At 35.6% G+C, this 15,870-nt stretch overlaps 1 protein-coding gene across 1 annotated transcript in view; it reads left to right on the forward strand.

Moving 5' to 3' along the window:
* Nucleotides 1-15,870, forward strand: part of plxnb1a (plexin b1a) — a 197,024-nt gene that overhangs the window by 164,456 nt on the left and 16,698 nt on the right. The window contains exons 30-32 of the mRNA XM_030139228.1: nt 2,414-2,588; nt 9,017-9,120; nt 13,605-13,689. Of these exons, the coding sequence (XP_029995088.1) occupies nt 2,414-2,588; nt 9,017-9,120; nt 13,605-13,689 (364 nt within the window). The remainder of the gene's footprint in view (nt 1-2,413; nt 2,589-9,016; nt 9,121-13,604; nt 13,690-15,870) is intronic.

Below are 15,870 nucleotides of genomic sequence, written 5' to 3' on the forward strand. Positions count from 1 at the left end.
TTCATGTCAGAAAAGATATGTAGTGTCTTAAAAGTTTAATAAAGATATGTGTAAAAAAAAAAATTAATAAATCAATCAATAAAAACAACAACAAAATCCATGAATATACAAGAGAACAGCTGCAGAATAGCTGTCCACTGGAGTGACCACTATGCATGAAAGGGTTAAAATCACTCAAAGGAATCAGTGTTTGTAGATGGAGCTCAGACTGAAAGCATCAGGAGCTGAAAACCTAAAAGATGTCCTTCCTAATTCAGGCCTTATCTTTGGAACAAACAGTTTCAAAGTGTTCATTGAGTGGAGATTGTAACTGCCTTGACCCCAGGTTCCAGTGAACATACAGTAAATAAGAAGGAAGTCCCCCCAAACTTGCTTTGTAAATTAAAATATACCATATTTACATCCAAGAGTCATTTCAACAATTGTCACGATTTTTCTGTTTCTTGTTTTGTGATTGTATTTCGCGCTAGGAGACAACAGGAAGAGAAGTAGAAAGGTTCTACCCAGGCACTTGGTCTAGGTGGTGGTGATGCCACCTGGCGTGCTACTACATCGATAAATAGGAAATATTACACACTTTTACGTGTCTGTGTTCATGCCGATTTTCCCCCCAAAACACATGTCTAAATGCGGAATTAAAAGTGAGAATGCCACTTTTGCGTTCTCAGTTCAGATCGCTACCGTCTAAACCAGGGGTGTCAAACTCATTTTAGTTCAGGGGCCACATTCAGCCCAATTTGATCTCCAGTGGGCTGGACCAGTAAAATAATAACAGTGAAAAAAGTAAAATTCTATTATGATCAGGTTTACATCTACAAAGTTTCCTTAAAAATCTTAAGAATCTTAAGAAAAACAAGTACGATTTTAACAATATTCTGCCTCGGTTTATCAGTTTAACGTTTACACGTGTACATTGCAATCGCACAAAACATTTAGTAACAGGCAGAATATTGGTAAAATTGCATTTACTTTTCTTAAGACATTTCCATTTGTTCATATTTGTTCAGGTTTTTCATGTTTTTTTTGTAAACGTATAATTACCTCCGCCAAGGAGGTTATGTTTTTGCCAGGGTTTGTTTGTTTGTTTGTTTGTTTGTCTATTTGTCTGTCCGTTAGTGTGCAACATAACTCAAAAAGTTATGGACAGATTTTGATGAAATTTTCAGGGTTTGTTGGAAATGAGATAAGGAAGAAATGATTAAATTTTGGTGGTGATCGGGGGTGGGGGGGCCCACGGGGGGGCCCATTTCCAACAAACCCTGAAAATTTCATCAAAATCTGTCCATAACTTTTTGAGTTATGTTGCACACTAACGGACAGACAAACAGACAGACAAACAAACAAACAAACCCTGGCAAAAACATAACCTCCTTGGCGTGGGGGGGCCCACAGGGGGGGCCACTGATCAGCCTTGGCGGAGGTCTGTGCTCTCCGAGTGCTTCTAGTTTAGTAATGTAAACATTTTCATGTAATTTTACTTTTTTACACCAAATAACAAAGAGAAAATTCGGGGTTGTCATTATTTATAGGTTATTATGATCAGATTTTACTGGTCTGACCCACTTAAAATCTAATTGGACTGTATGTGTCTGTATGTGGAACCTGAATTAAAAGGATTTTCACACCATTGGTCGTTAATATCTTCAGTGTCATTTTTGCAGTTTTTCACAAATTCATCCCGTGGGCCGCATTGGAAACTTTGGCGGGCCGGATTTGGCCCCCGGGCCGCTTGTTTGACACCTGTGGTCTAAACGTAGCTTGAGAGAAGCGCAGTTTGTAATGAATCTCAGATAATAGGCAGGTGTATTCATATAAAGTAGGTCTCCTTAGTCCAATACAGGTTAAAAACGTTCAGTCCACCAATTTTATCTTGTTTCTATGATAAAACCCCAATAGCAGCCTCAGCTTTTAGACAAAATACAGAATATGCTCCTTAAAAGACAAATGGTCATCAGTTAGGAACCTTAAATATTACAAAACATAATATTAAATGCAGTGACAGATCCAGAAAAAATGGAAGGGGGAGGGGGGTGCAGGAGAATGGCGGGGTCCAGGGTCAGAGCAAACCAAAATTAACATTATAAGTAACTCAAATCACATAAAACTGTATTTTTTTACTATCATACACTAATAAAATGAATCCAATTTAACCTCATTAATGTGACCACTTTTGGGACTAAACCCAAGAGTTGGCTTTACTAAGGCTGTCCTCAGTTAAGGCATTGAATTCCATTTCATTCCAAATAATTTAAAATGAGAAACAACAGGATAAAGTAGAGCTATAGGTCAATGATGGTAAATGAATCTGCCGTTGTAAATGTACATTAGGGGCGTCTGCTGAAGCAGATGTGCAGAAAATGTACGTATTCCAGCATTTCTACTAATACCTGCTCCTGTGTTTCCATCCGTCCAGACCTTAAATGTTGTGATGCCAGCCTCAGCCGCCAGCGGGGGCGCCACCACGCAGACGGTACCGGCCAAGGTCCTGGACTGTGACACCATCACTCAAGTGAAGGAGAAACTTCTGGAACAAACCTGGAAGGGAACGTCCTTCTCACAGAGGCCACACATTGACTCATTACACCTGGGTAAGGACGTTTTAAGACCCATCCATGATCTACGTCAGGGGTGTCAAACATGCGGCCTGTGGGCTAAAACCGGCCTGCTAACGGTTCCAATCCAGCCCCTGGGATGAATTTGTAAAGGCAAGGCAAGTTTATTTGTATAGCACATTTCAGCAACAAGGCAATTCAAGGTGCTTCACACAGGACATTGAAATAAAAGAAACAAAAAGAGACGCATTTAAAACATTATAAAAGAAACATGTAAAAGGTGATTAAAAACAGCAAGTAAGAAAACAACACATAAAATCACAAAAACCAAATAAAATAAAATAAAAATAAAAACACACACATATTAAGGTAAGAGTTGCAGTGCAGAGTTTCAAAGAGAATATAAAATTTAAAAAGTCAAAAGCCTTTTAGTCAAAGGCATCAGTGAACAGGTGAGTCTTTAACCTGGACTTAAAAGAACTCAGACTCTCAGCAGACCTGATATTTTCTGGTAGTTTGTTCCAGATATACGGAGCATAGAAACTGAACGCTGATTCTCCATGTTTAGTTCTGACTTTGGGAACACAGAGCAGACCTGCACCAGATGACCTGAGTGGTCTGGATGGTTCATACTGGACTAGAAGGTCTCTGATGGATTTTGGGCCTGAACCATTCAGTGCTTTATATGCTAGTAAGAGAATTTTAAAGTCTATTCTCTGAGAGACAGGGAGCCAGTGTAGAGACCTCAGAACTGGACTGATGTGGTCCACTCTCTTGGTCTTAGTGAGGACTGGAGCAGCAGCATTCCGGATCAGCTGCAGTCGTCGAATAGACTTTTTAGGCAGACCACAGAAGATACTGTTACAGTAGTCAACTCGACTAAAGATAAATGCATGGACAAGTTTTTCAAGGTCTTGCTGCGACATCAGTCCTTTAATCCTAGAAATGTTCTTGAGGTGATAGTAAGCTGACTTTGTAATTGTTTGTATGTGGTTTTTAAAATTCAGGTCTGAATCCATGACAACACCCAAATTCCTGGCCTGGTCTGAGGTTTTTAACTGAAGTGACTGGAGCTGCATGCTGATTTTAAGACGCTCCTCCTTGGGTCCAAAAACGACCACCTCAGTTTTTTCTCTGTTTAACTGAAAAAACAGTAAAATGCAAAAATTATACTGAAGATATTAATAAAGTGTGTAAAAATGTATTTTAGATCAGGTTCCGAAAGCAGATCAATATAATCTCAAGTGGATCAGACCAGTAAAATTTGTATCACAATACTGGATGGTGTGTGTGTGTGTGTGTGTGTGTGTCTGCACAGTTCTGAGAAATTTAGATGTTTTTAACTCGCCAATTTGGTACCCACAGTTGAGCAATAGTCCCATCTCCACATTAAATATCTCAGTAAGTTGATAGGAATATTTTGGGACATATTTTGGAATACAATAGCCTTACAATCATGTTGCTCGGTTGACCGGAAGTGCAGTACCTCACTGCACGATGGGAAATTAATTTATAAACAGCAATGACGTATTTACTAACTTCAGTTCCAAGATATCAGTATTAATATGACGCAATAGTACTAATAATGACACATTTTTCTTTGTTTTAGAGCAAAAAAGTAAAATTACACAATGAAAATGTTTACATTTGCAAACTATAGTTAAAGGTGCGGGAGACTTTCGTAACCAGTTTTTCATCAAATCTGTCAAACCTCAGTCATGGCCTAAGTATCACGAATCTGTAAGTCTTTCTGTGATTACTCACCTGAATCTTTTGCATTACGCTGAACAATTTCGAAGTGCCATCCACCGTAAACAAACCATATGTTTACATTCTGAACTGGGAGGTCACTTGGGCATCTTCGGAATTGTCACGATGTGCATTGTGGGAAACTGAGGCTCGCGCAGCCACCTGACAGCAGCAGCTGCTATAGATATGACACGGAAACGGCAGGAGCTCCTTTCCCTCTATGCATATTCCTCCAGCCGTTTCCGCATTTCAGACGTTTCCACTTCGTGTTTGTTTCATCCATATAATACACTGGTCAACAACAAATTTATTGTTTAAGTTTTTTGAGCTGATTTAGGATAATTTTGGTGTGCTGAATCCAAAAATCACATTCATTTTGCTCAATCAGGTCAACTTTCTGAACTATGCTACATATTGGCTTTTTAACATTTTTGCTTACATTTATGGGCATTTTCACATCATATGATACAAAATTATTTCATATTTCTTGCAATAAACGAGTTCTGAAGATTTTACTTTTGCCAATTTATGATTAATGTTTTTTTAATATTATAGGTGAGTGAAATGGCTTCGACTAGAAGATCTTGCAAAAATAAGCCTGACGTATTCTGCTACATCTGCGGTGAATACACCATTGTACCTAACAGGAATCAAGTCACAAGTTTCATAAAGTGTGCTTACCAATCTTATTTTGGTATTAAACTTGGTGACCAAGATAAAGTTTGGGCGCCACACATGGTATGCAAGTCATGCATAAAATTTTTCAAAATCAAATTAGCAAAAAAACCTGACCTGATTGAGAAAAACAGATGTCATTTTTGGATTTAGCGGTGCAAAATGGTCCTTATTCAGTTGAAAAAACCTAGACAACTTGCAAAAAACATTTTTTTGTAACCCAGTGATACCATATGGTTGTACTGCCGCTGCTGCTGCAGGTGGCTGCATGAACCTCCCTTTCCCACAATGCAGGTCGCGACAAAATTCCGAAGATGCCCAAGTGACCTCCCAGTTCAGAATGTAAACACATGGTTTGTTTCTGGTGGATGGCACTTCAGAATTGTTCACCGTAATGCAACAGATTCAGGTGAGTAATCACAGAAAGACTTACAGATTCGTGATACTTAGGCTATGACCGAGGATTACAGATTTGATGAAAAAATGGTCACGAAAGTCTCCCACACTTTTAACAATATTTTGCCTGTCACTAAATGTTTTGTGGATTTGTAAATCGACTGTGATGTGTAAGTTGTAATGCACATGTGTAAATGATAAACTAAGGCACAATATTATTAAAATTGTGCTTATTTTTCTTAAGAAGTATCAGGTTGTTCATGTTATTCACATTTTTTAAAGAACAGTGTGTAGATGTAAACATTTTCATAATGTAATTTTATTTTTTTCACTGTTATTATTTTACTGGTATGGCCTTTTTGAAGTCATATTGGTCTATATGTGACCCCTGAACTAAAATGAGTTTGACCCCCTGGTGTACGTTAAAGACACATATGTATTAAAATGGAGCATTCTGTCTGTCCTCTGAGTTCATTACGTCTGTATTTCTGTCTGTTGTCTGGGAGTGGGGGGTTGCGAACTCCAGCAGAGAATACGGAGCAGTGCCGCCGGAAACCGTGGAAGCAGAGTTGAGATTTGAAGAGAATAATTTCTAGAAATAAGTGAACTTTATAAAGAACAACTGTGTGAGTTAGTGAAAAACTACTGAAATATTTACCCTTTACAACAGGGGTGTCAAACTCATTTTAGTTTAGGGGCCACATACAGCCTAATATGATATAACCTGGGCCGGACCAGTGAAATAATATAAATAATAGGATAAGAACTTATAAATAATGTCAGCTTCAAAGTTTTTTCTATGTTTTTGAGTGAAAAATGTCAAATTCTGTAATGAAAACGTTTACATCTATGAAGTGTACTTGAGCATAACATGAACAAATATGAACAACCTGAAAATTCTTACAAAAAATAAGTGCAACGTTAACAATATTACATCTTAATTTATCATTCATACATGTGCATCACAACTTGCAGATCACAATGGATCTACAAATATGCAAAACATTTAGTAGCAGGCAGAATATTATTAAAATTCCACATTTCAGACATTTTTTGTAAAAGGCCAGTCTGTAAATGTAACCATTTTTGTGTAATTTTACTGTTTTTTTTGCACTAAAACAAAGAGGAATATTTGCTGTTTTCATTATTTATAGGTTATTATGATAGTATTTTACTGATCTGACCCACTTTAGATTGAACTGACCTAAAATGATTTTAACACCGTTGATTGTTCATATCTTCAGTGTAATTTTTGCATTTCACAAATTCATCCCAAGGGCCAGACTGGACCCTTTGGGGGGCCGGTTTTTGCCCCCGGGCCACATGTTTGACACCTGTGCTTTACAATATCAACATTGGCGCAGCGCCACGGCAAAACCTTACCAGCGGAAAACACTGAACATTATTATCCACATTAATAAAACCTCCTCTGTCATCGTCATGTTTGTAATTATAGACCTTCTTCTTCTTCTTCTTCTTCTTCTTCTTCTTCTTCTTCTTCTTCTTCTTCTTCTTCTTCTTCTTCCTCTTGTTCTTCTCCTTCTTCTTCTTCTTCTTCTTCTGAGCATGAATGGGCCCACCATAACTCTTAGTCTCCATTTTACATCTTCATTTCTATATATCGTAATTATTCTTTTATCTATTTGTTTACTTCTTTGTACTTTATGCATTGTCTGTTTTATCTTGTTCTACAGCACAGGTGTCAAACATGCGGCCCGGGGGCCAAATCCGGCCCCCCAAAGGGTCCAGTCCAGCCCTTGGGATGAATTTGTGAAATGCAAAAATTACACCGAAGATATTAACAATCCTATTTGTTCAGGTTCCACATTCAGACCAATTCAATCTGAAGTGGGCAGGAAAATACAATACGAAAATACGATCATAATAACATATAAATAATGACAACTCCAAATTTTTCTGTTTGTAAATGTAAATATTTTCATGTATTTACATTAAAACAAAGTATAATTTTGCAAAAAAATGTGAATAACCTGAACAAATACTCATTTATTTAAGATTGCTTTTAATGTTTAATTGTACCTGCCTTTTGCACCTGCTTTTTATCTGTTTTTAATGTGTTTGGTTTCTGTTTTTATCTGCTGTATTTAAAGTGTCTTTGAGTTCTATGAAAAGCGCTACACAAATAAAATGTATTATTATTATTATTATTATTAATAAATATGAACAACCTGAAATGTCTTAAGAGAAGTACAATTTTAACAATATTCTGCTTGTTACTAAATTTTTTGTGTATTTGTAGATCCACTGCGATCTGAAAGTTATAACCTGCATGTGTAAATGATAAACTGAGGCAGAATATTGTTAAAATCACACTTATTTTTTTCACTTTTTCACATGTTATTCACATCTTTTGAAAGGATAGTTTGTAGATGTAAACCTTTTCATAATCTATATATACTTTTTTTGCTCTAAAACATAGAAAAAAGTTTGGATTTGTCATTATTTATATATTACTATGTTATTATTTGACTGGTTCGACCCACTGCAGATCAAATTTAGCTGAATGTGGCCCCTGAATTAAAATGAGTTTGACACCCCTGTTCTACAGTGTCCTTGGGGGTCTTGAAAGGCACTTATAAATAATTTTTTTTTTATTATTGTCATTATTATTTAGTTAATAACCATGTACTGGTTTCTATTTGTGTCTGAAATCCCCAAGATTAGAAAGCTGTTGGAGTGATGTTTTTTTTTTTTTTTTTTTTAACTTTTTATTTAGATTTTTGCACAACATAAAACAGAACAAAACATTTGGGACAAGACACATAAAAATAAACAAACAAACAAATAAAAAAAAAAAAAATTATATATATATATATATATATATATATATATATATATATATATATATATATATATATATATAAAATAAAGTACACCACATAGTATTATAATTGTTGCAGACACTACACTACATCTAGATACATTGCCAAGTATCGAAATATTCCTATATTTGTATACATATGCACACATCTATATAAATACAAAACACCTCATGTCAGGGCTTATAAGAGCAATTCTTGTTAACAACCCAAAAAGTTTAATTATACAAATAGTCTTCGACCATGTGCCATCTCCGCTTAAAAAGATCCATTTTCATTTGTAATGATGCGGTCATTCTTTCCATAGTGTACACTTGTTTCAGTTTTTGTTTCCATTCTGTTACCGTTGATGATTTGACACTCTTCCAGTTTACTGTTACTATTTTTTTAGCAATCAATAGTAAAATATGTAAAATATATCTCTGCTCTGCATTAAAATCATTGACCGGTATGACTCCAAGTAAATAGAACAAAACATTTGAAGGGACTTCTCTTTTTACAATTCTTTCAATTTCTTCTTTGATATTTTTCCAGTATATAAACAAGTTCGGACAGTCCCAAAATACGTGTGTATGGTCACCTGTTTTACCACAATTTCTCCAGCATAAAGCTATAGATGGATCCTTAACAAAATAAGATATAACCAAAGGAGTATGAAAAAATCTGGTCTTGAGTTTTGTTGGAGTGATGTCTATAGAAGAAGCTGCAGAGAAAAGGTTTATATAGACAGTAAAGCTCCAGAGTAGCTCCATGCATGTGTGGTGTTGTGCTGGGATGAGGTTACATCCTGTTTTTTCTTTCCAGAATGGCGTGCAGGCGTTGCAGGTCACCTGATCCTCTCCGATGAGGACCTGACATCGGTCGTACAAGGCTCATGGAAACGCCTTAATACCTTACAGCACTACAAGGTCAGTGCAAGTCAGACAAACATTCACATGGATAAACCCCAGCCTGTGCAGGACGCAGCAGTTAGTCACTAAAATTAAAGAAAAAAAAAAAAAAACATCCCAGGTTTTAGCCAGTGTGTTTTGTGTTTGTATTATGGATGTGCTCTTGGCCCGGTCATCCTCATAAAAGCGATGCGGATCTCAGTTTGACGTCATTAACCCTTTCGTGCATGAATTATGAGAACCTTAATGGGTCAAAACACAGTAATGTACGGTCAGAGAGCGAACTTCATTTGATTACCATTCCAACATTTATTTCAGTATAAAGTAGCTCCTTGTTTTGGATAATTCCTTATGGTCCGACTAAAGCAAAAATGAATTTAGAAGTAAAAAATGTGGGTCACAATCATCATTGGAAAAATATATGGTAATAAACAGTCAAAAGAGGGGTTTAATTTCTCAGTTTTATAATTTACTAATGTCTCATGTACAGGGTGGGGAAGCAAAATGTACAATATTTTGAGGCAGGGATTGAAAGACAGTGTATGACCAGTTAGTTTATTGAAAGTCATGAGAATTTATTTGCCACAAGAAAACTGACATAATAGAAAATGTTTTTATTCTATGTGTCCTCCTTCTTTCTCAATAACTGCCTTCACACGCTTCCTGAAACTTGCGCAAGTGTTCCTCAAATATTCGGGTGACAACTTCTCCCATTCTTCTTTAATAGTATCTTTAAGAAAGTCGCCATTGCTGTGTGATGTTCTATTGGTAGCATGTTCTAAAACGCCCCAAATAGCAGAATCCAGAGGGTTTAGATCTGGGCTAGAAGGCGGCCATAAACATGATTCCCAAAAATTGCTAAAGTTGGATTTGTTGCTGTTGTCAACAAGTGTTTTGGTGTTCTTGTTCGATTTTAACTTCAAATCATATTTTACTGCATTTCTAACGGTCTTGTTGTCTACCTCAAGTTCAATTGCTATTTTTCTCATGGATTTGGTTGGATCCTTTAGGATTTTGGATTTGAGAGCTTTAATAAAAGCTCTGGTACGTTTTTTGTTGCTTCCTCCACTTCCAGACTTTCTTGTAATAGTTTTGCTCATAGTCATTCTCTTCTTTCCATTATAAACAGTCTTTATGGACACTCCAACTATTTTTGAAATCTCCTTTGGTGTGACGAGTGCATTCAGCAAATCACACACTCTTTGACGTTTGTTTTCCTGATTACTCATATGGGCAAAAGTTTCTGAAAAGGTATGGATAATAGTGTTAAGTATGATTATGACATCAATATATGTTTGGTTTCAAAACAATTGACGTAGTGCCTGCTGAGAAAAAAACAACTAAATGTTCATTGTAAATTTTGCTTCCCCACCCTGTACCTGAGGACTCATATGACAGACTTGCAGCTTGGAGGGATGATTTATCACTGCAGTTAACAGAGGAAGATCGGCAGTCTGCATGTGCTTTTGGTACACTCCGGTTCCATTAATATACGCCTTCGACTAATCCAATTTTAAATGGTTGATGCGAGTCTATATTACGCCAAAACATCTCAACCGATATGATAAGAATATATCACTCTAAAAAATGATTCATGGGGTTAGTAAGTTAAGCTTAAAATCAAGAGCTTTCTCTGCTTAAAAAAATTAAGTTTGTTACATGTACACATTTAAATCAGATGATAAGTTATTTTATTAAGTTGGTCTAAATGAAAAACAAGGAAAACACTCTTAACTTAATAACATATTGATTTTGAACAGACATTTCTGCCTTTAACTTAACAAAGAAATATATTAAGTTAGTACAGCTTAAAAATCTTGTAAGCTTCCTCTAAAAGCTGAGTACAAAGCTGACGAGCCTGGACATGTTTTTCTGACAGACCACGCCTACCACAAGAAAAGGAGGGAAGCACAGAAAAAAAAGGGAGAAACATGATTTTGCACAGAACTTTACTAAACTTTAAGGCTTGATAGAATTTAGCTTTGTTTCTGCAACAGTAGTTTTAATTATTCAAGGACTGAATAATACGCATTTTGCTCCTTTCTAATTTAAAATTGTAGTACAGTCTACTCTCGTTAAACCGCCCGCCGTTACACCGCCATTTCCGCTTATCGCCATCCGCCAGCCCAGTTCCATGCACAAACAACACTTATACCATTGATTTCCCGACCGTTATACCGCCAGCGGCGCTGTGCGGCACCTCCGAGGTGCGCCACCGTGGCACCTCCGAGGTGCGGCACCCAGTGTTGTCTTTTCCGTGGAAACCGGGTCGAAATGGCTCTTTGAGTGTTAAAGGTTGCCGATCCCTGCCGTACACCATAACAGAATCAAGATTTATTTAGAAACGTAATTAGAACGGGTTAACGGAGGCAGCATAGACATCATATAGTAAAGACATGCACATTATGGACGCAACCCGTTGTAACGCCATTTTCGCTATACCGCCAATTTGGCCGTGAACGGAAGTTGGCGGTATAACGAGAGTAGACTGTATATATTGTCGCGTATTTGCTGCATTGCATTGTGGGTATTGGGTATATTGTTGAAAACGTGTTCTTTTATGTGCAGGGGTTCAGCAGGGTTGTGATGTTGGTGTTAATTTTGAGTTAATGTGTGCATGCTAATGTTTACTGGCTTTTTTGTGTTTATTTTATTTATTTTTATAGAACTGCACCATGAGTCAGAGCCATAGGCCAAACAGTGCCTTTCCTGTTTATTGTTAGTTGCAATTATATTGCTTAATGTAACTCTTCACTACTTAACAAATGTAAATTAATATCTGCATGAACATGAGAACAATAGTACTGTGTACATTTGAGATATTAACATGCAGACACATTTAGTAAGTTAGTTGTGCAGAGAATTAAACGGGTCAGTCATATAACTGGAATTTCCATGTGGAATTTCTTCTGATGTACAGTAGTAAGTTAGACCAACTCAAAAAATTAAAGAAACTACTTGTATGAACATTTTTGAGTAGAATAAAAGTAAAACAATAAGTCAATATAACTAAATGGAGTAGTTTTTACACAATTAAAATTAAGTTGGTTCGACTTAATTAAGCTCGTAGAGTAAAAAGCAAATCATGTTGTTTGTACTAAAGTTATAGAGTTTACTTAACTAGAGAAGTCTTGTGGCATTTAAGGAATTTGCCAAGTTGAAATAACTTAAAAAGATGAATGGAAATTGTTACCTCAGTTTTTTTACGTTGAGCCTATTAATCATTTTTTAGAGTGTACCTGATGTATGTTCCAAATGTTCAGAATGCAAAGGAACACTGGTTCACTGTATGTGGTATTGTCGACAAACTGCATTGTTCTGGAGGGAAATCAGGGAAATAATTGAAAAAAATTATTTCTAAACAAGTCATGTTAGACCCAAAGTTATTTCTGTTTGGCATATATCCAGAAAAACATAAATATACAACAAATGAACGGATTTTTATAGACTTCAGTCTACTTATTGCTAAAAAATGCATTTTGTTATTTTGGAAAAGAACTCATAAACCAACAGTTAGTCAGTGGATACGGCAGATGCTTTCTACCCTTCCACTAGAAAAAATGTCCTATATTCTTAAGGGCAAACAGGAGTCATTTGAACGTGTTTGGAATCCTTTCATTGTGTATGCTAAGAATCTAAATTTACTGGAGGACAATGCAAACATTTGAAAAAGTTACCTCTGTGGTTTCTGAAGGTGGATGCTCAGATTTCTACATTTTGTATAATTTTTTTTTTTTTTTTTCTTTTTGTAAACATAATGATGTTTGTGTTTGTAGTCAGCAGGTTGCATAGATCTAATGTATGCACTGTTTGTTGTTTGTTTGTTAAAATGATAAAAAAATTAAATAAAAACATTTTGGCAAAAAAAAAAAAAAAAGTGGGTTAAATTGTCTCTAAAATATCCCTCCAGAGAGATTTTGAATACCGTTTTTTGACCCTAATCAAGATATTTTTCCCAAGTGTTGGCATGAAAAAATGTTATTGTTTTAGTTGAAAATTTGTTTTGTGAACCTATTTTTCATGGAGTTGCAAAAATATCCACTCAGCTGGACATCATGCGTTTAAGTTTTGAAGCAAAGAAACACGTATTTACTGATATACTGTATGAAAAGTATGAAATATTTCTTTTTAAATGCTGCTAATCTGGTGTTTTGTCACATTTTAACATACTCTAATATTAGTTATTACTCACTTTATGGCGATCATGTGCAAAAAAAAAAACCTTTTTGTTTAAAAAAAATGGTTAATTACAGTCTATTAATAATAACAAGCAATTGATTTACACTCAAACATGTTAGTGCAGATCAGATTTATCAAGAACAGCAAAGTTACAGTAATGGTATGAATAGCAGTGTATGGGATGATGCATGTTGGCTGATATGGAACTAAAACAATAAAATCCATGAATATACAAAAGAACAGCTGTAGAATAACTGTCTACTGTAATGGCCACTATGCATGAAAGGGTTAAATAAATAAAGGTGTTTTCCTGTGTCCTCCAGGTTCCTGATGGAGCCACAGTCGCTCTGGTCCCCAGGAACACCAAACATCACCTCCATGACAGCCATGACTACATGCCTGGAGAGAGTGAGTCAGTGTTTCATTCACACAGGAACCAGAGGAGGGCGCTGTTTGACTGTACTGTGTCAAATGGAAACAGAAGATCAGATGGATGGATGAAAATTGCTACTATCAGTTCCTAATACCTGATTATTTCTTTATTCTTTATTGATTCATGATCTTTTGTTTGTGGGGAAAAAAGGAAGCAAGGATGTTTTATTATCTCTGAAGTTCCACTTTTGTTCTGTATGGTACCGTTAAATAAATGATGGCATATTTAGTAACAGGCATTTTTTCATCCTACCTTTTGTCAATAAAAGGTTTTCCTCATAATACCTGGAAAAACTAAGAGTAAATAGAAAAGAAAACTAGTCTGAAACAATGTATACACTCCTGAAATTAAATTTACCTCAACTAAATTAAAAGAAAAAGACAAACTGTAGTAATTCTGTTCCCATCCCTAATAGGATGTAGTGAGTGTCTAGTCCACAGGTGTCAAACATACAGCCCATGGGGTGAATTTATGAAATGGAAAAATTACACTGAAGATATTAACAATCATTTTAGTTCAGGGGTCACATTCATTGCAATTCCATCTCAAGTGGGTCAGATCAGTAAAATACTCCCATGATAACCCATAAATACAGGCAACTCCACATTTTTCTTTTTTTTGTGTGTGTGTAAAAAAAGTTAAATTACAAGAAATTGTTTACATTTACAAACTATTTTCACAAAAATGTGAATAGCTTGAGCAAATATGAACAACCTGAAATGTCTTTAAGAGAAGTAAGTGCAAATGTGACGTGTGTAAATGATAAACTGAGACGTGATATTGTTAAAATTGCACTTGTTTTTCTTTTTTTTTTTTTTTTTTTTTTATTATTTTGAATTGTACATTTGCATAAACATGTACTTAGACATAAGGAACCACAAAGACACAGTACAAAAAAAATAAACAAATTATACAGCAAAGCTACAAACCTATTAAACCCCCCAAAAAGAGAAAAAAACCCAAAACAAAACACAACAACAAAAAAGCAACAACAACAAGATAAATTTTATTATCAAGTCCTCTTTACAATGCTCAGGGCTGATTAAGAGTTAATACAGGGTGGGGAAGCAAAATTTACAATGAACATTTAGTTGTTTTTTCTCAGCAGGCACTACGTCAATTGTTTTGAAACCAAACATATATTGATGTCATAATCATACCTAACACTATTATCCATACCTTTTCAGAAACTTTTGCCCATATGAGTAATCAGGAAAGCAAACGTCAAAGAGTGTGTGATTTGCTGAATGCACTCGTCACACCAAAGGAGATTTCAAAAATAGTTGGAGTGTCCATAAAGACTGTTTATAATGGAAAGAAGAGAATGACTATGAGCAAAACTATTACGAGAAAGTCTGGAAGATACTATTAAAGAAGAATGGGAGAAGTTGTCACCCGAATATTTGAGGAACACTTGCGCAAGTTTCAGGAAGCGTGTGAAGGCAGTTATTGAGAAAGAAGGAGGACACATAGAATAAAAACATTTTCTATTATATCAATTTTCTTGTGGCAAATAAATTCTCATGACTTTCAATAAACTAATTGGTCATACACTGTCTTTCAATCCCTGCCTCAAAATATTGTAAATTTTGCTTCCCCACCCTGTATAATGTATACTAACAACAAATTTCTCTGTCAAAATGAGATAGGAGACAGGATGACACTCTTGTTGACAGTAGAGAAAAAAGGTTCCAACTTTAACCCTTTCATGCATAGCGGTCACTACAGTGGACGGCTAATCTACAGCTGTTCTCTTATATATTCATGGGTTTCAATTCATACCATTACTGTAACTGTGCTGTTCTGATAAGCCTGATCTGCACCAACATGTTTGAGTTTAAATCAATTTCTAATTGTTATAAGACTCTTTTTAACTGTTTTCTTAAACAAAAAAGGTTTTTGTTTTTTTTTTTATATATATATATATAACCCAATGAAGTGAGTAATAACTAGTATTAGAGTATGTTAAAATGTGAGAAAACATTAGATTAGCTGCATTAAACATGTTTTTATTTCATAATTTTACACAGTTTATCACTTTCTGATCATGGTTTTAAAAATATGTTTCTTTGCTTTAAAAATTAACCCTTTCATGCACAGTGGTCACTGCAGTGGACAGTTCTTCTCCAGCTGTTCTCTTGTATATTCATGGGTTT

Source organism: Sphaeramia orbicularis, chromosome 7 (assembly GCF_902148855.1).
Source record: "Sphaeramia orbicularis chromosome 7, fSphaOr1.1, whole genome shotgun sequence".
NCBI classification, from domain to species: domain Eukaryota; kingdom Metazoa; phylum Chordata; class Actinopteri; order Kurtiformes; family Apogonidae; genus Sphaeramia; species Sphaeramia orbicularis.